The 21,401-nt window shown below is 41.6% G+C and overlaps 1 protein-coding gene across 2 annotated transcripts in view; it reads right to left on the bottom strand.

Moving 5' to 3' along the window:
• Nucleotides 1-11,595: 11,595 nt before the first annotated feature.
• ldlrap1b (low density lipoprotein receptor adaptor protein 1b) overlaps nt 11,596-21,401 on the bottom strand; it is a 59,632-nt gene continuing 49,826 nt past the window's right edge. For both annotated transcript variants that reach the window (XM_072677391.1, XM_072677392.1), the window contains exons 8-9: nt 20,492-20,526; nt 11,596-13,875 (exon numbers count right to left, since the gene is read on the bottom strand). In XM_072677391.1, coding sequence (XP_072533492.1) covers nt 13,731-13,875; nt 20,492-20,526 — 180 coding nt within the window. In that variant the 3' untranslated portion in view covers nt 11,596-13,730. The remainder of the gene's footprint in view (nt 13,876-20,491; nt 20,527-21,401) is intronic.

Here is a 21,401-nt window from a genome sequence, read left to right as displayed (position 1 = left end):
AATATTTTTCTCATTTTGTCTCCCATAGTTGAGGTCTACCTATGATATTAATTACAGCCTCTCTCATTTTTTTAAGTGGGAGAACTTGCCCAATTGGTGACTGACTAAATACTTTTTTCCCCCACTGTACATAAATATATAAAGGGATTTAGCTAATAAAATGGGCAGGAAAAGCGTGTCCTTCAGTGGTGGTTCAAATTGCACTTCATGAGTATAGGGCAAGCTCAGGAACAAGAAATGTGAGTCCTCACATAATGTTGCTTCATGTGGTATATGTTCATTTAAAATTGAGATGATTAACAGACATTTTTCTAGTCCTGGCTTATTATAAATTTCTTTATTTTTTTTACTTCTCATATTTTGGTTAGACTTTCTCTCAGGGGATGAAATATAAAGGGGACCCACAATTACACAGATATTGAAGCTTCTCTTGACTGAAAAAGCAGTATTGTGTATACATTGTAGTTTTAGTACTGTTATGTTGATGTTTTAATGCATTGTTAACAGTAGCCTCTCTCAATTTGTTTTTGCCTGACTCAGAATTATGTGCAATTTAATAACAATTACATTTATTTGGCTAAAAGTTCGCAGAGGCTATTGCTCGAGGTCCCAAACTTAATAAAAAAAACATGGGGCATGGAGGGGACGAAGAATGCTTTGTGAAGCAGGATGCGTGACATCTTCAGCTACTAGTCTTTTTGATAAGTTTGTCTCACTCTGAGGATATGTGTGTGTGACAAATATGTGTATGTATATATGTATATGGCAAAATCAAGAAAATCATGTTCTATATGCTGACGCTATGCTATATGTGTTTTGTATGTAAACTGTATATGCACTGTGAATTTTCAATCGGTTTGGTGCTCTCTGAAGACAGCGTTACCTGATGCACTCTTCCAACATGATCAAGCAGATGCCAGTCCAGAAGGTCAAACCTCATCCATGTTCTCTTACAATCAAAACACTGACAGATTACTGGTGAGTAGACGGTGCCTGGAAACAACAGATTGCATTATCACTTGGACTAATGCAAGCACAGTGTATACTTTAACAGGTCAAGTAATAAAACACAAGTATTATTGTACTTACAGAAATATAAGCATGACCTGCTTCCTGGTTTCTTTGGAAAGGACTTTGTGACAATGGTGTCCTGGATATTGAAGAGTCTGTAGTTCAACCTACGAGTCTAAATGCTTTTAAACAAGGAAACTCAATGACCTGCACACGCCCCGAAACTGAGGCTCTGTTTTTGATCTGTTCTACCAAAGTCAAAGTGACTGGGACAGAAGTTGTGTTGGGGGTTTGTCCTCGGGGCCCACAGTAAATGTTTACTTTCTCCTAGGTGTATGTACAAAGATCTCCTTCCAAAGATAAAAATAAGCAAAACAATGTAACATAACTTCGATTCTAAGAACCAACACTAGCACTGTACTCTCGACGACTTCAAAAGAGGCAATAACCAAACCCTCAGAGTTAAATCAGACATGCTGGCAAGTCCACATACCCCTGCAAGTCCAGAAAGGCCAAGACTTCATTATATTGTTCTGTACAGTTATCTTGTGATCTCAAGATGTTGGTGGCATAACAAATGCTGCTTCTGGACTTCTGTACACATGACTGCTAATCCTGTCATGTTAGCTAAAAGAGGCCAGACAGGGCTTAGCATTGGGACCTCTCACTCCCCTAGAAAAAGAGTGAGGCCACTGATGCTATCTCGGACTACTCGTCACAGGTGGCTGTGGCATCACCAGGGAGCAAAATCGTGATCTCCTGACAAGACCAGCGCTTAGACAGTGCCACCATTCAGGAGCCCCCAACACAGATTTTGCATTTTGATAAACCAGTCCAGTAAAATACAGCCTCCACACTGAGGGGTTAGTTTTATACACTGTTACAAATAAATCTGCCCAAGAAAGCAATGGGACAATTTCATATCCACTGATATGTACCAGGGTCTGACAGCCCCTGAGCCTGATACGGTTACCCCAATATGAGGCAAACTATAACTTTCCCCACTTCGCTCGCAGCTGAACTGTTCATCACTTCTTATTTACAGCAGAGATGTGCCACTTGCTTGTAAACAAAATGATCAACCTTGCTCAAATAACTGCTTTGCTGGGGTTAAGCTGTGTCATTCTCTCCACATCAAAAATGAGCCAAAAAAACAGCCTCCTGGGCGATGACTGAGAATCAGTTGCACTTTCACCCTCAGTCTGAGGCATGCGTGTAAATTGCAGCGATAGCAGCAGCACAACAGCTAGATAAGCTGTGGAACTCCATATGCTTTCTGTGAAAAGGCATTTAAAAACAAAAAAGATCAATATTTTAAGTAGCAAGTCGACCTAATTTCAGACATGCAGCTCAGACATATTTTCTATAATTTAATAGTAAACCTTTAAATCAAACAGATGGTACAACCAACCAGTCCCTACACAGCATCTATCCTACTATTCACAGCACACCACACAATGACTTGCAAGTAAGAAAACAAGAAGAGAATAATAATAATTACAGCAAAAGGCTGTCGCGTGAACACAAACACTTCCAGTGTTGGCACCCTCTCAGGGTTTTAGGGAAACCATGACAAATAGTCAAAGGACATAATTGGCACAATGAAAAGTAATAATGCACACACACAAACACAGAGATACACACTTATATAAAAAGTAAGTACAAACAAAAATGACATGTGAGGTGCCTGCCGAAAAGCAGACAAAGCAATGATTCCGGTACGAAACGTCCAATCAGGTCAGCAGTCAGCCGGTTTCTTGAGGCAGGAGTGGTGCAAATTTAATCTGTCCACCTCTGTTAGAGCAGCATCGCATGAACAATATTTAAGATCTTGATCAGACACACTCTTAAAAAGACCACACCAATTTGCTCTGAAAGTACACAAACAAAAGAAGTGCAAAAGTACAAAGAAACACACAGATTTGGCATTAAGTGCAACAGGACAAAACTCCACTAGGTGCTCACTGTACCAAGCAGAGGTGTTTGGGATATGAAGAAGTACTAACAGGCTTTAATTCAGTTGCTGCAATACAGAGGGGGTAAGGCTGACTGTTGACTGTCAAGGCACTAAACTCCGCCTGAATGGATGAGGCACTTTAGCAAAGCGACGATGGTTAGGGTAGCTCAGGTTCCGCCATTCATCCAGGGACAACAAATGGCCTCTGTTGCGCGGCTGGTAATTTCTTGCAAACAGAAAATGAAAATGCATTAAAGACACATCGAATGCACATACCCAACGTATGGAACGCGAGTTAGTTAATGAATGAATGAATGAGTCTCTCGAGTAATCAGAAACTTGAGCAGTTGACTATCATATATATTAATTTCTGACCCATCCCTTACTGAGCTCCAGTGTTTGTTTGCTTTGTGCACCCAGCATGTCAACTTGGAGTTGCCATCTATCAGTAGTGGCGACTTGTGCTTGTCCTTTTACTTGGAAAAAGTAAATAAATAAATATTTAGGGTACCTGCTGGTAAGGTCTGAGGGATGCTGCCACTGTTTACCATCGCTTCTGCTCCCACGATTGGCCACAGTGTCCATGAGGTGCAAAAGCTCTGTCATCACACCTACTGAGCAACAGGATCCAATTAAATCTAAATCTCACACAAACAAACTTTAACTAAAACCAAATACCATCTAATCACCAAATCATCAAGCTGACTTACAGTATTTCAGCATTCTCATTAGAGATGTAGCCATTGCAATTTTCTTGGTTGATTTAATTTTTTTTTTTTTTTAATAATGTGACCTACCGATTCAGATTTTGGCCAATTCATTTTAATTGCCAGCATACAGAAATACTAAAATTACCATATAAAATATAACAAACTTTTATTTAATAGAAAACCCTCAAATCTGACAAACTTGTTCTTTATACAAACCAACTAAAAATCCAGTACAGTATCTGTAATTGCTTGGGCCCGGTTGTAATAGGCTGTGTGTGAGAGCCACGACCTGAGATTAAACAATTGTGTTTTGCTTTTCCACGTAATGGCTTTGGTCTTTTCATTGCTGAAGAAAGATTTACCTTTATCTTCGCTGCGAGCTTGGATTGGGAATATTTTTTAGATCAAGTGTGAAAGAGATCTAATTAAGGAGGCCTGCTGTTTGTGCAACATAGTGAGAAAATCTTTATGGTTAAAAATGTGTTTGAGCTTTGCGCTGTATTAGGACTATTAGACTTTATTAGGTGTTAGTACCCCCTGCAGGTCTCATGCAAGAGGTTATAGAGTCGATTTCGTGTTTTCATTTGAATGGAGAGCTTTTTAGAAATGCTGGAGCCAGAAAAAAAAAGCCTACATAAAAAAATAAACATCCAAATGTGTTTGGACGGCAAATTACAAAAGCATTCATCTTCCCACAAAATGTCTGAAAGACTTTTCTAATAATACCCAGAAATGGGGAGAAAAGGATTTGGATAGGTGTAAAGTCCTGAGGCATGTGAATGAGCACCTCATTGCTAAATATAACATACAAGGGTGTTGTTATATTAAGATTCGCTCGTTTTTGGTTAGTCTCAATGTGAAAAGTGGATCTACTGATATACACATTTTATTTGCATTGCAAAAAACTATAAGCATAATACAAAGTTCACTTAGTGTTTTTTTTATTTCGTAGATGTTCAGTTTGTCAATGGCTGTATTGTTATTTTGGTACTGTTAATCCTGTATTCATAAAACAGATACTTCCCTCTAAACCACACACCTCAATTGCACATAATTCTGTATTGTTATTACTGGCGTTTGGTTATTAAACCTGTTTTGGTGTCAGTCTGGAGCATTACAGTGCCTGAACAAGAATAAATGCAAACTGAAAAATCTCTGTATCTGAGCAGTGAAAAACATTTGGAGATTACCATCCCCTGCTCCTGTGTTGTCCTTCATATGTCTGATGACTGAATCCACGTACATCGTCTTCTCCGTCTCCCAGTCCTTTTCTCTGTGAAACACTACCGGCCTGTAGAAGGCATTCAAATCCATACGACCCGCACAGAAGAGGTCAACATATTCTTATATCATTCAAAAGCACACAGTGAACGTCTCAGTGAACCCATGTAAACAATTCCTAAGAAATACTTACATATTAAATCTAAAGAAATAATACTATCTATCCTGAAACTTTTCATCTAGAGTCAGTTCTAAAGAATAATAATAAGATTTCTTGCGTACTGTCACTATCGCACAAAATAAAAGTCAATGCAAAAAATAAATATTACAAGTAACAGCAAAATGTTAATAATGTCCGCACCCACAAACACCCCACTACATTTCATTTTAATGATACTCCTTTACATTGTGACAGTGTAAGAGGGAAATATTATAAAGCAACAGAAATTGTAACTTTCAGATGTGGACAATCATCGGTTAATAGCAGCATGAAACATGGCCACATTGAAATGAGTGAGCTATCCACCAAAGTGCGGTTCAATTGCAGGCTCAATGCACGGCCAAGTCTCTCTCACTCTAGACGTCAGGACGTCAAGTTATCCTTATAATCTGAGACAATACTCCCTCTACCGGATATACGCTCACTCACACACAGACAGTGGTTAGTAAAGTGCTATACAACTTTGACCAACCTTGAAAAATAGATATATAAATAGAATAGGGTGTGGAACAACCCTTATATATTCTCAAAGTATTTCTCTCAGAAATAAATTTCTAAATATTTATCTCAAAGCCAAATTATGTCTGAAGAACAGAGGTAATCATTGAGTTATTCTTATAATCTGAAATAATACTCCCTCTACTGGTTACAAATGTCATGTTTACAAATGTTACAAATGTTTCCAGCTAATGCTTTTTTTTTATTATGGATTAATTAGCTAATTATTTACTACATTAATCAACAGATTGGTTTTTAAACTCTAAAAATAGCTAAGTCACATAATCTTGCCATATTGATTATTTAATTTATTTTTATTCTGTTAGTTCTGTCCCCTTAAAAACATACTACCACATGTGTAGTCTCCCTGTGCCCCCTGTCCAGTCTGAAACATGGAAGCAACATGGAAAACTAAAACACAGAGCCAACTGAGCAGCTTATATAACTGTTGTATTATTTAATTAATCATAATATTGAGATAATATAACCCAGTACTACCTGTAGTAGTGACGTTTTCAGAATCATTAACAGATCTATAGATGATTCCAAAATAACAGACAAGATTAAAATGCACAATTATTTGCATTTGTACTAATCAAATCTCAAGCAGAGAAAAAGTTCTAGCTCTTCCCAGCAGCTAGATGTCCTTTATCTCCTTTATTGACTGGCCTTTAGGCCCCTGCTCACAGAAAATTCTGAAACGCAGAAGAGTTAACCCGAGTACATTACCTCTGGACTTCTCTGGGGACTTTCGTTTGGTTCCCAGTGTGGGGTTTTGTCTCCGGCTGCTGAGTTGCTGATACACTCGTGGATGCAGATGCTGCTGTTGCTGCTCTGACTGTAGATTTAGCCTTTACGCCTGGTCTCTGAATGCTGAATAAAACCACCTTTGACTTTTCCTAGGCAACACAGTTCTATAGTGAATGAACAAGCTTCCCTTCCCAATGTAAGCAAGCGATCAGAAGAGAACAGCTGCTTTTGTGAAACCTCAAGGGGGTAATAGCTTTTCGTAAAAAGATTCATATGTAATATTCTGGGTGCCAGTTCTACACCATTACTGAGGATTTGTCCACTTATTTTAACCTAGAAAATCAATGAAACAGATATACGCTCACTCACACACAGACAGTGGCCAGTAAAGAGCTACACAACTTTAACCATCCTTGAAAAATAGATATAGAAATAGAATTGGGTACATAGTCTCAATGTATTTCTCTCAATGTAAATCTCAAGATATTTATCTTAAAATAAATCTCAAGGCCAAACTGAGATTTAGTCAAAGTAATGAATGTAATGTGCGAAAAACAGAGATAATCATTCAAATTTATGTCACTGTATCTAATATTTTCAATTAATTACAGTTAATTTTGATTATATAAATGAAAAATGCACTGTGGCATCAAATCACTACCTCAAGAGGCGCTGCGCTCTCCAAGTTTTTTGAATGGCGCTTCTCCTCCCGGAACGTCACTTTAAACTTGGGGTTGACCTGCTGACTGACTGATGGCACATCCTTGGACTCCTTTACCTGCTTGACTGTGTCTGCGACAACCGGTGCCTGCTCTGCACTGTAGCACACTATCGACTTTTGGATTGCGGTGCCAACACTGCTAAATTTATTCTCTCTATTCTCGTTACCGTCCAGCAAGGGGATTTCTGGACCAACTTCGGTATTCATGTCATCCAAATTCATGGAGCCATGTAGGGAAATAGGAGAGGAGGCTTTAACAGGGTCCTGGTTCAGTGCAGGCAGACACTGCCCTAATTTTCCCAACCTCTTTAATACAGGGGACCGCTTAACAAGCTGTCTGAATTTGTCCAAAGGGGTGGACATGACAGGAGTAGCATTCTGAGATGGGGTTAGGTTCTTTGCCTCCTTCAGCTCAGATGTTTTAAAAGATTTTGTAAAATAGCCCTCGTCGTTTTCTGTTCCTGTATTCTTCCCATCTTCCTCACCTTTTACTTTCCCTGAGACCTGCTCTGAACTCTGATTCTTGTGGCATGAGCTGTGCCCTCTGCATGCCTCATTAAGTGGACATGCCTGTTGTTCTTCATAGAAAGTCTGACAGCTCTGAAAGAAGCCCTCCTGTCCATCACTGTCAGGCTGCTCTTCCTTACAGTCAATGGGGCTCAGACACATTATCTCGTCCACATCAAAGTCAAAAGCAGGACACTGGTCCCCTAAGTCCTCACTGTGGAGAATCAGAGGGCTGCTTGATTGGATATCACTAAAAGAAAGCGATGGGCTGCTCTGACCGTCGCTCTCATCACTGCTATCCGTCAACACCAGGCAGGTGGACTTGTGAAGAGGTGGTACTTGTGGCTTGGACGTATTCTCTTTATTATTGCTACCATCCTCTAATTTATGCACCTTCTCCGCTAGCACACAGCACTCTGGAAACACAGCCTTTTCCCCTGGTAAAGAGGAATCCAAAACACAGGCAAGATCTGGAGAATGGCACGTAGGAAGGCAGCGTTTTTTCTGAGGAGTCTCATATGTCTCATCAAGACAGGAGTCATCCAACTGCCTTTTACGGCTCACAGACACACTGCTGTTAACTATTTCAATTTTAATGTTGCAAAACGGACTTTTGGGGATCCAAGACGGCTCCCCCAGCACGTCATTGGGGGTATCGCAGGTGATCATTCTAGAGTACACAGAAAGGGGCCGTAAGTGGGGAAACTCTCCCGACTTATCTGAGCCGAGTCTATGAAAAATGGAGTTAATTGGTTGTTTTTTATCTGCCATTGTTCAATTCTGAAACTATGTCGCAATCATCTGAAGCAGAAACGTCAGCCCACGAGATGAGCCCTGGAAGGAAAACAGGAGTTTTATGTTAGCCATAAGGAGTAAAGCTGGAGTCAAACATCAGTGAAACAACATGAAACAGAATTTGCCATGGTATGTATATTTTACTTTCCTCCTTCCAAACCACCGACCTAAAACCTCAGCAGTGATTTTTGAACAAAGTGGCCTGTCAAGTTGACAACCTTGCCTCTGGGTGGTCAATCTTTCCAATACTTTTAGAAAGGAAGGTTCTGATGCGCATTATTGGTGGATATTGCTTTTGGAAGACAACATCAACTTGAATGTTTGCTGCACTTTCATTTTTTTAGGTAATATGTATTTGAGGATGCAGCCTAAACTGATTTACCTTTTATATTATGTTAAGGTGTGCATAATTATTAGACAGCTTCATTATCTCTGGTAAAATGGGCTAAAAAAAAGGTTGAATTAAACATGATGCAACCTACCTGCAATGTCCTTAAATGAAGTGCCAAATACTATGAGACAAGTGCCAAAGCAAGGAAGGCTGAAACACAGCCGCCACGGACTAAGATTGACAAGCTGAATCCTCAAGATCTCTTTAGGAAACACCTGGATCTCTTGATGAAACCAGTGGATGGTCCACGGCTAGATGACTAATGGAGCAGGGGTACTGGCATGGGCTGCTGTCATGAACATTGAGTTAGTTGGACTGTTTCCAGCTGAATATGAACTGAAAACCTTAACAAAATTACTGGAAAACTGGAAATGCTTTCTTCATGCCAGTGGCATGCATGATCCCCACATGCCAAATACTCCACAACTTGTCGAACAAGTAAAATACTTAAAGATGACTGAATAATGGCCTTCCCTCTTCCTCATCAGACCTAAATCCTGAGAGCTTGTGAGCCCTTCTCAACTGTAAGATAAACAGCATGCCTCTCGAAGAGCATTTGAGAGAGAAACTGACAGGCTGGAAGGACAGCATTGGAAAGACTGGTTATATTGGTCACTGAATATTTGTTAAAAGCCTCAAATATTATTTACTTGTAATCTGGTTACAATAAACTCTAAATATTTGAGTCAATACACAGGTCAGATGGGGGTAAGGTGAGCAATTCAGGTGTCCTAAATAACCCTAGAGACTGCAGAATACTAGAGAAAGCATTTTAGACTGACTGACAGCACACCTGAAGAATAAAATTGCTTAACTTTTGGCATGAAGGCCAATTCTGTAATCATTAAAGGCTCAGCATTGCCCCTAAATGTCCTAATGGTCTACATTTCTCTGATATTCAGGCACAGTGTAGTGTAGGTACTGTATCTAGCTAGCTGTTGAGGCCTGTGCATCTTCTGTATCTAACTTTGGTAGGGGCAGTGGTGGCTCAGCAGTTAGAGCGCCAGGATATCGCTAACAGGGTTGTGGGTTCGATTCCCGGGCTCGGCAAGCTGCCACTGTTGGGCCCTTGACCCTTTTTCAGTGTGTAGGAGTGATCTAAACAGGGCACCCACTCCTTGGGAGACAATCCTGAACACACCTAGGCCTCAAGACAAGCTTTTGTAGCCTTTTCTAGATTAACTTGTCTCTATAAAATGTCTTCTAAGGCCTATTAAGGTTGTTTTTAATCGAGGCTCCAAACATGACTCAGATAATGATCAGACCACATTTCATTAGTGCTCCAAATTAGTGGGGCAGTGGTGGCTCAGCAGTTAGAGCTCCGGGCTGTCGATAACAGGGTTGTGGGTTCGATTCCTGGGCTCGGCAAGCTGCCACTGTTGGGCCCTTGAGCAAGGCCCTTTACCCTCTCTGCTCCCCGGGCGCTGGAGTTGGCTGCCCACCGCTCTGGGTGTGTGTGTGTGTACTCACTGCCCCTAACACGTGTGTGTGTGAGAGTGTGTGTTCACTACCAGATGGGTTAAATGCGGAGGACACCTTTTTTATCTAAACTTGGGGGGGATCTTGGGAGGATCCTTTAGTGGACAGATGAGCTCTTCTCTAGATCACATCGCAATCTAGCTATCTCTAGCTAGCTGTATTATGTCCAGATGTTTGAAGACACGCCTTTATCATCATCATCATCATAGGCGTTTCCTGATTTTAAAAAATCAATTATTTCTTCATCTAAGTGGAAAACATTACATTTAATCGATTAATCACTTCATCAACGCTGAGATACTGAAAAGCACAAGCTTTGATGAATAAATACAGCTTAAAAGTATAAGCTTCCTACATAACTTAAATACTACCAGCTCAAAGCCTGGCTAGGTTAGCTAGCTAGCTCACTAGCACAGCTTGACTAGCCGTCTTGTTTTTGTATAAACGTCACCTATCTAACGTCTCCCGTTTTCTCACTAAAGCAGTTCAGTACGAACTACACTCTTAACAGAAGGTGTGCAGTAAGATTTGTGATGTACCTCAGTGCTGCAGGCTGGGTTTGGGGGGAGTAAAACAGGCCAGCTAGCTCAGTTAGCTACTGCCTCCACATCAGCCGCCGTTTTCCGGGCATTTTTCAAACTGCGCGGCGTCGCAGGCGCTCCTATTTATAACCTTCGGTCCGCAGCGGCGCCTGTGATTGGCTGAGGGATATTTTTCCGTTGATAACTGAAACTCGAGGCCGTTCGTTGGGGATTTGGGGGAGTCGACTCCGGGTCCGATTCATTAAATTGTCCACTCAGTGTAATGAAACATGCCCTCGATTTAATTAACTTGTCTTTGATGAATAAATCATTCATAATTCACGATACGTTCCTTAATTTAACAAATAATTCCCTCAATAACAATTTGCCCATTTAAGAAATAATTTTCTTGATTTAATAAATAGTTTTCCCAATAAAACTAATCACTTCCTTTGATTAAAAAAAACTTCGCATGGAAATTACACATGGTTTCATGAGAAGTGAGTAAGAATTGAAAAATCACTGGAATTCCTTTTTAGGAACTAGCCCTGGGTGCACCGGTTGGTAATCCTGTAGTCTCTGAGCCTCGGTTGGTGTGGCACTGAGCTACCACACTATGTGGGAGGCTGGGGTTCGAATCCCGGTCTGGGTGACTGTGCTGCGCTACATCAATAAGAGTCCTTGGGCCAGACTCCTAACACTGCATTGGCCCTCCTCTGTAATACAGGTAACCTTGTAAGTCGCTCTGGATAAGAGCGTCTGCTAAATGCCGTAAATGGTAACAGCTTCCACACACTTCCCACACACACTTCAGTGATAGGTTATGTTCTTTAATTCAAAAGGGAATTACACAATGCAGTCATTAAAACAAAAAGTGAAATGGAGGCAAAGTAATGATGTAACAAAACAATCCTACCCCAAAAAAAGGGTAACACTAAGAGGTGAGCTTGGGTGAAACCACCTGCATAACAGAGCAGGTCGATTATTAGTAACCGCTTATCTGCATCCAAGGACACATTAACGCCAGTAAACATCTCAAAACAATACAAAGCCATGGGAGAGTTGAACAGTCATAAAGGTACCTCCCGTATTACAGATATCATCGCAGTCACTCAAAAATCTCGTATCTCCAAAACGTGAAAACTTTACAAGAGAAGATAAAGCCTTCTTAAACCTTCAGTGAAAGTCAATGTATATATATATATAAAGGCTGGTTCCAAGTCATTTTCTATTGGAGCATTTCTATTGGTCCATTGACCCAATGCAAAGAACTGCCAGATTTAAATGATGTCAAAAAGTAAATGGAAAATGGAGATACAAGGCTTTTAGGTGACCATGTCAATAAGTTAAATACCATCAGAGGATGTACATTTGTTATGTAATGAACTAAAAATGACCTAATCAATTTTTTGAGTGTGTGAGACCTGTCATGAAGCAAAGCAGTAGTGATTACAGTAACAACAATTAATTAAAAGAATTATTTCCCTGAAATTAAATCATGTGCTTTGAAAGGAGTTTTGGAGGGGAGTGCAAAAATACATTTTTTTAATAGAAAAAATAAGATTGTCTTTGATATAAACTCTCACCACACCTCCGCACCTCTTTTTTTTTTTTTTTTTTTTTTTGGTCATGGCGGGACGCCATGCTGAAGCTTAGCTGGAAGAGTCAGTGAGTTCATCTGTATTGTGAAAAACCCGGCAAGCTGAAAAGCACTAAAAAAAAACCACCCCGTCACGCAAGCCAGAGTCTCTCAGAGACCTTCCCTCACACCCCCTCCACATTTTTGCTCTATCCGTTGCATGCGTTGCGAGTTGGAAAAGAGCAAAAATCTGGACAGTCTAGGGGTCACCAAGGACCAGCGAGAACCACCGATGTAAGCAGGACCCTGTTCATTCATATCTTTCACTCTTTTAACGTTTTATTGCAGCCCCTCCTTTTGGCATGTCAGAAGCAGGCCAGGTCAAAGCAGTTCAGTGGCCTGGTCAAGACATCTACACCATCGACACGCAGATATCTTAAAATCCCTTAAATGTGATGACCAGGATTGTGCTAGCCTCTCTGAGAGAGGCTATTCCACAGTGTTATACTGCATAGACAAAATTGCAAAGCCAACCTGGACCACTCCAAAAACTACAAAAATAATAATGCAGATACTATACATGTTTTTCATATACATTAATGAAGACGTAACAACTATGGGGGGAAAAAAACAAGAAGTCTGTAACAGAAAATGACACAACAACATGAAAACTAATCAAAGTACACTGTGGGCCGGTTTCCCAGATCTGTATTACTCCTGAGCTTGGATGAAAAAGGAGTTTCAGTCCTTAAACAACACTGGCATGACAATGTAGCCCAAGACTAGGCTTAGTACTTGTATGGGAAAGCGACCATATATGTCCAAAAGTGTGCAGACACCTGCTCTTCCAATGTTTCTTCAGATATGAAGGGTATTAATAGGCAGTTTATGCCAACCCTGGCTGCAGTAATGGTCTCTACGCAGCTGGGAAAGACTTGTGTTTAGCCACAAGAGCATAAGTGAGGTTGGGTACTGAGGTTGGGCTCTGCTCTGCTACTCCAGCTCATCCCAGCCGACACTTTTTGACCTTAGGCTCATTTGTGGACAGCTGAGCACAAGTGATCGGCCGTGTCAGCAATGGGTGTGTGGCTGAGTTTGAGAAATTAGAGAGGGTGTCCGGATACTTTTGGACATATAGTGCACCACTCCAAAAGAGAGGCAAAAAAACCAAAACACATTTATCAGTTATTCCGTATTGCTTTGGTCTGTACTGGGTGCAGCTTTTGGGGTCAGACTGGTTGTGCGGCTTCTCCTCAGCTTCTTCGCCCAGTCGCATCTCCAGGCACCGGCGACAGGGCCGTCCTCTTCTTTCCCTTTTCTTCTTTTCATCTGTCCACCCTCTTTTGTTTGGTCCCTAACCGGCCTTGTACTCAGAAGCCAAATGCGTTCTCTACGTCAGCAGCCTCGGCCTCCGCTTTGTCCCAGTTGATAGGCGACAGGCACTCTTCAGCGTTGTAGTCCTGAGGGTTTACCCCAATGTCCAGGACCTGGGGGTTAGCGCGACACTCAGCGAGTCTGTGGGGTCCCAAACACACAAAGAACGATCAGATAAATGAACCTGGCTACCTCAGAGCTTTCCATTGGTCTACAAAAGAGTAAGAGCAGCTGCATACGTAGAGTTTAGTAAATTGTTTCTAGACATATTTTTAAATACACCCTTACACACTTAGCAAACTGAAGCTCCACTATTGGGATTGTCTCACAAATTAATGTACAGATTGTTCTACTAGCTTGGGTTAGAGTTTCAGCACTTAGTCCAATGAAATACTCCAATGCTTTTCAACTGTATTTGCATCTAAATGTAGTGTTTGGCCGATTACAGGGAAGTCTCCCTGGATTTAGAAACCTCCATGTCAAAACACACTAACAGTGGAAGCCTGATCTTCCTGAAATGTTCAAGATATTTGTCTGTAAATCTAAATAATGCATTCTTTAAAATGTGGTTTCAGATCTATCTGGTCTGGTTTTCTAGAGTGAGGAAGTCTAGATTCAGCTCTGATCACTGATCCATCACAGAAAACCTACAAAAGGAACTAGAACTGGGGCTCAAATCTCAGGTCATGCCACTTTGCCATCAGCAGCCGGAGCCAGAGAGAGCACAACTGGCCTTACTCTCTCCAGGTGGGTAAATGGCTATCTGTCTCCCTGCTTCATCGCATAAATGTGATGCTGGGCGTCTGCTAGCAGATGCTTCAGAACCAACATAGACGGCAGATTTTTTAAAAAGCTGGCTGGTTGCGCTTGTGTTGGTGGAGGCATGTATCAGTCCTCATCCTCTGAGTGTCAGAAGCATTACATGTGATAGAGGTACTAATGAGTGGGTAGGGCAATTGGCTATCAGCTGTTAACTGCAGAGTTAACCCATAGTGATTAGTCTTTGCAGATGTTTTGCAGATTTGCTTACTGCACTAAAACATCTGCAATGTGGTCATGTCAATCCAGAATTCACATATAGAAGTCATAAAGAATATAAATACATGTCAAAAGGTGATTTGGTTTTTTTTCTAAGTACAGGGAAATGTGATTAAATCACCAGTGCTTTATAGAGTAGACTGAAAAGCGTTGGACTTTCATGAGCAGACTTGTGGCTTCATTAGAATGCTGCTCTTAGTCTTTGTAGGACACAAGACACTTGATGATGATGGTGATGGTCACACCTCCCCTGATGAAAAGACAAGCAATGTACACACACACAGATCTACACCTTATTACTCCAGATTTACTCAAAACCTCACTGTGGACGAGATGAACTCATTATCATAACATTTTTCTCCAATTCTGGTATAACCTGCATAATTTCACGAGGTGTTGAGTAAATCTGGTCCTGATTCTCTAGTGTGAACTACACTACGGTGAACATGATGAATGGTGCAGATAATTAACTTCTTTCTGGCGATCCCCAAGGCCAAATCAATGTCTCTGTACCCTGGACAAACTGAAAGAGAAGCAGAACTCCAGTTTAGTCGAGCTCAAGCTAACAAAACACACGGGACTGTATCACAGAAACATCATAACTCAGATATCCTATCTTATCTGTTTAAATCACCATGACGACTTCAGTTAGGGTTGATTTTAGGACTGCAGATATTAAAGAATAACATCTTCTAGCTCCAGATAAGATAAGACCACTACTGAAGTGTCCTGACCCAAGAAAATTCCATAAACACTGGCCTAACATGGGGATACAGAGTCATAGCTTCTCTGTTTCTACTGCAGAAATGACTGCCCTGGTTTTTGGCAGAAATGAAAGGTAGCAGGTCACTAGCATCAGCAGCCAAGTTATCGCATGCTGTTATTCACAAATCAGTCATGACATTAAAACCACCTGCCCAATATTGTGTAGGCCCCCCTAATTCCACCAAAACAGTTACTCACAAACTGAGGCATGGACTCCACAAGACCTCTAAAGGTGTCCTGTGGTGCCTGGTACTAAGACAGTAGCAGCAGATCCTGTAGGTTTTGAAGTGGGGCCCCTATTGAACACATTAATGACCCATTGTGCTCCAAAGAAGGACAACATTTGGTAGGTGCTGACCACTGCAAGTGCACGGCACTGTAGATGTTCTGACCCAGTGTCATAGGCATCCCAGTTCGGTTCTTGTTAAAGTGTCTCAGATTTTCAAGGTTGCCCATTTTTTCTTCTTCAGCACCTTCAAGAACTGACTGTTTACTCCAGTCTCTACACAGCTGTCACTGTAACCAGATAATCAATGTTATTTGGTGGTGTCAATGTTATGGCTGATCGGTGCACTTGTTCATATTAAAAAAGAGTTTGGTTTAGACGTTACATGTAGCTTGCTTGTATTCTGTGTACGACTGGTTGCTTGGTAACAGGCATATTAACTGATTATCAACCTCGATTGAGTAGTTAAGGAAAATGAGGTCATAACGTGAGATATAAGAGGTTGTGAGATACGATAAGATTGCTAAATTAGGGGTAGATTTGCTCCTGTTATATGAATTTGTGAGCGTGTTGGATCTAAATCTCAGGACTAATGATGGGATGTTTCTATGATACGACACCCGAAACACTCAACGACTGCCCATGTGTAGGCCAAGGCCCAGTTCGTTCAGTGTGTCAGCGGCACAGAGACATCGTACAGATCAGTTGATACACAAATTCTGAAAAACATCACTACTGCACTATCCCTGTCCCGATGGCTCACCATCGAGGTACTGCACTCACTGACGGAGAGACAGTGGGGGATATAAGGCTGAAGGCATGACTGGAAAAAAAGCACATAAGTAACATAAGACAAATGGAACAATGTGTGAACATACAAGAATGAGCACTACATCTAAAAAGAGGCTAAAGAACCCAGACAGTTCCACCTTAATCTTCGAAGACCTAAACAGAATATTACAATTCTTAAGAGCGTTTGGTCACTGGACAGGGTTCTAAGCCACTATATGGACACAATGGGAGAACATGGAAAAAAATCCCAAGCACTAAATGATGGGGACACCAGGTGGACGTGAATGAACAATGGGGTGCTCTACAGATCACTACACACTTAATGGCGCTTCTTTACCTGAACACGACTCAAAACTATCCAAACTGCGGCTGAGGAGAGAAACATCAAGGGGGAAAGTCAAAGAGATGGTACCATTTATAAAACACCAGTGGTAGTACTACAAATCTCTGGAGAGCCTCTGTGAATGACCTGTACTATTCCGACCACCAGATGGCACAGGCATTCTTTTTGTCTCAACTGCAGACCAGATAGTTAAATGATGGGTCAGTAGGTGGGCTAGCAGAGGAAAAAGGTGATGTGCAAGTGCTGTGAGGTTTCAGCTATGACCAAACAGCATCAGGCAAAGGAAAGAAGAAAGAGCTTACAGAGTTTTGGAAGTTCTGAAGTGTTCAGCATGGTCAAAGTACACTTTAGAGGCCTGATGTCTCTGATTTTGTAAACACTGCTAAAAATAGGTACTACAGATGGTTCTTTGAAGAGGCAAAGTACTGAAACCGGGTCTGTATAGAAATCAAGGGTTTAAAAAAAGACTTGATCCAGAGAAGAAGGCTTTTTACTTGATTTTGGAGGAGCATTGCTGTGAGGATAGTGAGGTCAGGATGTTGGATGATCACCACCCCATTGGATGGAGCACCAACTATCATTCCAGAGAACACAGTCCTTCCACTGCTCCACAGCTGCTCAATGCTGGGGGACTATATACTCTTCTAGCCCACGCCTGGCATTAGGCAGCATGGTGCCAATAGATTCATGTTTACCTGCTCCAGAGAGTCCTATTCTACTGGCAGTACTTCTCTACAGGGACTAGACAAGCTGTGTATGCGTGTGTGTGGGATTTGCACAACTGTATCAGCAATGGATGCAACTGAAAGTAGCTGAATGCATTCATTAGGAGGGGCGTCCACAAACATTTTCTCCGGTGTCACAAAGCTTTGCTGAGCCCAGCTCTGACCAGCTCATCTTCATTTAGGGAAGGGGGGGTGTTCTTTAATCATTTCAGAGATTAAACAAACCCACAGTGTTTAATTACGAAGCCACTGCCTTTAATTACTGCACACATATGAACAATCAATGCACAGATGAGCAGAGACGAATCCCCGCTGCTTTACGACAGATCCTCAAGGGTGCGGTCTGACACCCTCGGGGGGGAATGTGTGTGTGTGTGTGTGTGTGTGTGTGTGTGTGTGTTTGCATGCTTGTGGGATTACACTCATTTCAGTCCTTTTAGCTGCTGTCCACACTTGCTTACAATCTTGTCAGAAAACTAATCATTTCGAGCGTTAATTACTGTGCACCCGAGGACTGAGCTGTATTTAAGGAGTGCATTATTGGTCACTAGTTTCGCCACAACAGTCCCTCGCACGCGCTCCACAGCACCATGGCAACAGGGCTTAGCACGTTTCCTATTTGCCCTTCGCAATGGCAGTGGCTGATAGGAAGAACGTGTGAACTGCAGGGTTCAGCCGTGGCCGGGGCGAAGCTTAATGGAGATTCCTTCTGACCCCGTCCCAAAAGACCCACTCTCACACACTTCAGGCTCAGGAAACCTGCTTTGCTACCCAGAGGCTAACAGACCTTGAACAGGGACAGAGGAACACTGTAAAGGCCCTGTTTTAGAGATCTTTAGATGAGCTGTCAACCGCGTACCGCACAGCTTGATTTAGCCAGTATAAAACTTAGTGTACTAAGTCTCTTAATCAGTCATGGGTCTGTTTGTTTGGGCGTAACGTGCAGTAATAAACCAATCAGTGTGTCGCTCGCCGTTCCCTTTAAGAGCCAGGTGTGGTCTGACTTTGACGGGTTGCTATTTTAGTGGTGTAAAGTGTGTGTGTGTGTGTGTGGGGGGGGGGGGGGGGTGTAAGTTCACTGTTGGGCTGCACACGCCTGTGTTGACAACTCACTGCCGAGATTGCAATGAACGTCTGACTGTTGCCGTCTGCCTAGCATAGATATATTCACAAGCAGCGCTGCTGTTTAAACGATGCAGGCAGAAGGTGTGAAATATACTTTTGGCGGGGTGTAAGATAGCAACGAGCGCCGCAACACGCCTTGTGCAGGGTGTAAGATGGCACCCCAAGAAGTTCAGAAGAATGTCCTTAAAAGCAATTCTCCAAAAAACCTTCAGACATGCTCAGATTTTCAGAATTATTCTTAATCATATTCATAAATACAGTACTTTTCTTTTTTTCCTTGCTTAAACCTTAAACAGCCCCTTTTGTTTTTTAAAGCCACGGTGGCTAGGTTAGACATGCTCTACAGAGCATTGTTCAAAAATCCAACCGGACCTCAACAGACAGATCACATCTAAGATTTTGTACATGATTGAACATTAGATTTCCAAGATGTTCGCTTAGTGTCAAGGCCTTACATTTGCGTTTCTGGTCTAAAATGCTATACCCGATGCATCGAGTGGTTCAGTGGAATAAGGCGCTGCCGCTATAACCAGAGGATTGCTAGTCGAATCCTGGTCATGCCGCTAGCCATGTTCAGTCAGGGTCTGGAGAGAGTAAGGCCAATAGCGAGTAGATGGCTCTTTTGCTCCAGTACAATGCTGGCTGTACATTGTGCTTTCCTCTGGTGGCAGTGAGGAAATAGGGGCGTGTGTCGGTCTTCACCCTCCCAGTGTCAGGAGCACTGCATGCGATAGGGGGAGAATATGTATGGGCTGGGTAACTGGCAACCCAAATCCAAATGGCATCTGACTCTAAGGGAGGTTAAATGCTAAGACCGCTATCCCATGATCTGATTAATACCTTAAAGGTGGTAATGTTGCTGGATTGAGTCTAAGCACTTAATATATCTTATGCTTTTATTCACACCAAAGTACTTTGAATGGCCCTCGTGTATTTAAGGCACTGCATAGATGATCGTGCCTAATGATGTTGGTCCAAACTGGAAAAAATGAGAACAAATTCCTTCCATCCTTCCATCCATCCATCCATCCATCCAATGAAAATAAACTGATCAGAGAATGTTAAGAATAATAAATTAATAAAAAAAAGCCATTTTAAAAGTCGGTATAAGTATCCTTCAGACCTCCAAGCTTTCCTTTTCCAATCACATTTTTCAGTTCAACTTATTTACTAGTTCACTGTGGTATCTTCAACCTTCAGAAGAGCACTCACACACAGCAGAAGACTGCCTGCACGTCACAATGTCTACATGTGGAGCTTTGGCTTTTAGAAGTGGTACCCCCACCTGAAGCAGACCTTCGTGTGAGATAAAGGAGAGGGGTAGTTGCTCAAAAGTTAAGCAGGTTACTTATTAGGCTGACCGTTCACTCTGAGGAGCATGAGTAAATTCAGCTTAGAATGTTATGTACAAAGTGCGAGATGGGTGTGGTGTCATTGCAAAAATCCACAACCCTAACTGAGGAGTCTGTTCTCAGAGCAGCATAATAAGTACAGGGACTGTGTATATTAATAACCACTGCTCTCAAAGGCTGAAATTGGGGTAAACGGCCATAACTGTAGTCAAAAGCCAAAAGCTTCATTTTCCATCTACTATGTCAAATGCAAAAGACACAACTTAAGTAGCACAGCATGTTATTGGCACTGATTACCACTCTTTGTTCTGCAGTGGGGTGTGTAATTATAAACAGAACAGTGGAAATAAATTTATACAGAAAAACAGTCTAAAATCTAGAGACCACTGACCTTGAAAAAGCTTCATCCAGTCCATCCTCAAGCTCCTGCAAGAAACACACAAAATGACACACTGATTAATACAACTGTATGGATTATATACACATGATATATATTCTTGTAGAATTATATACACATTATATATACATTTACTACGATTAACTCGGGATGTCACAAAATTTTAATACACTAAATTAATATTAACAGTAGATATAAACACTTGAGGACATGTTCAGAAGCCAAGATTTGAGTGTGTTGCTGCTGTCGTGGTCAGGTCTCTCTCTTGTAAAAGAGATTATTTGATCTCAATGGGATTTTCTGGTGAACTAAAGGGAAAAGATCATTTCATTGCATTTTTTTTTATTGTATTTTATCTGATTTTCACTCATTTTGAACCACCAATTATCCAACTCGCACATAATCCCCCTCCGACACAAGTGAGGGCGGACTAGCACACGCCTGGAGGGAAGCGTCGCATACCTGACTCCAATGCACCAGCCAGTGACAGCCAGCACCGCAACTAAGTGATGGTGGGAGAGAGCGCCATCTACCCACCCTGGAAAGAGCAAGGCCAATTGTGCTCTCTCTCAGCTGCCGATGACTAGCAGCATGACCAGGATTTGAACCAGCAATCCCCTGATCATAGTGACAGCGCCTTAGTCCACTGGACCACCTAAGCCCCTAAAAGTAACATTTTTGACCTATTTGTACTATATTAAGATCAAAGCTGTAAAACTATTGTCCAAATAAATACCACAAATAAATACCACAAAGCAGAAGCCACCCAAACTCCAAAAATTTCTCAAATCAACAGATTCAGGGGGGCTCAATTTCTATTCTAAATATTGTATTGTAAACTTTGTGCGTCACTACACTGCTAAAGCGAAACTTTTTAATCCTTAAAGAAGGACAGCTTAAAAAC

The sequence above is a fragment of the Salminus brasiliensis genome, chromosome 4, assembly GCF_030463535.1.
Source record: "Salminus brasiliensis chromosome 4, fSalBra1.hap2, whole genome shotgun sequence".
In the NCBI taxonomy this organism is placed as follows: Eukaryota; Metazoa; Chordata; class Actinopteri; order Characiformes; family Bryconidae; genus Salminus; species Salminus brasiliensis.
Note: the sequence above shows the minus strand (reverse complement) of the source record. Positions and strands in the feature narration are given on the sequence as shown.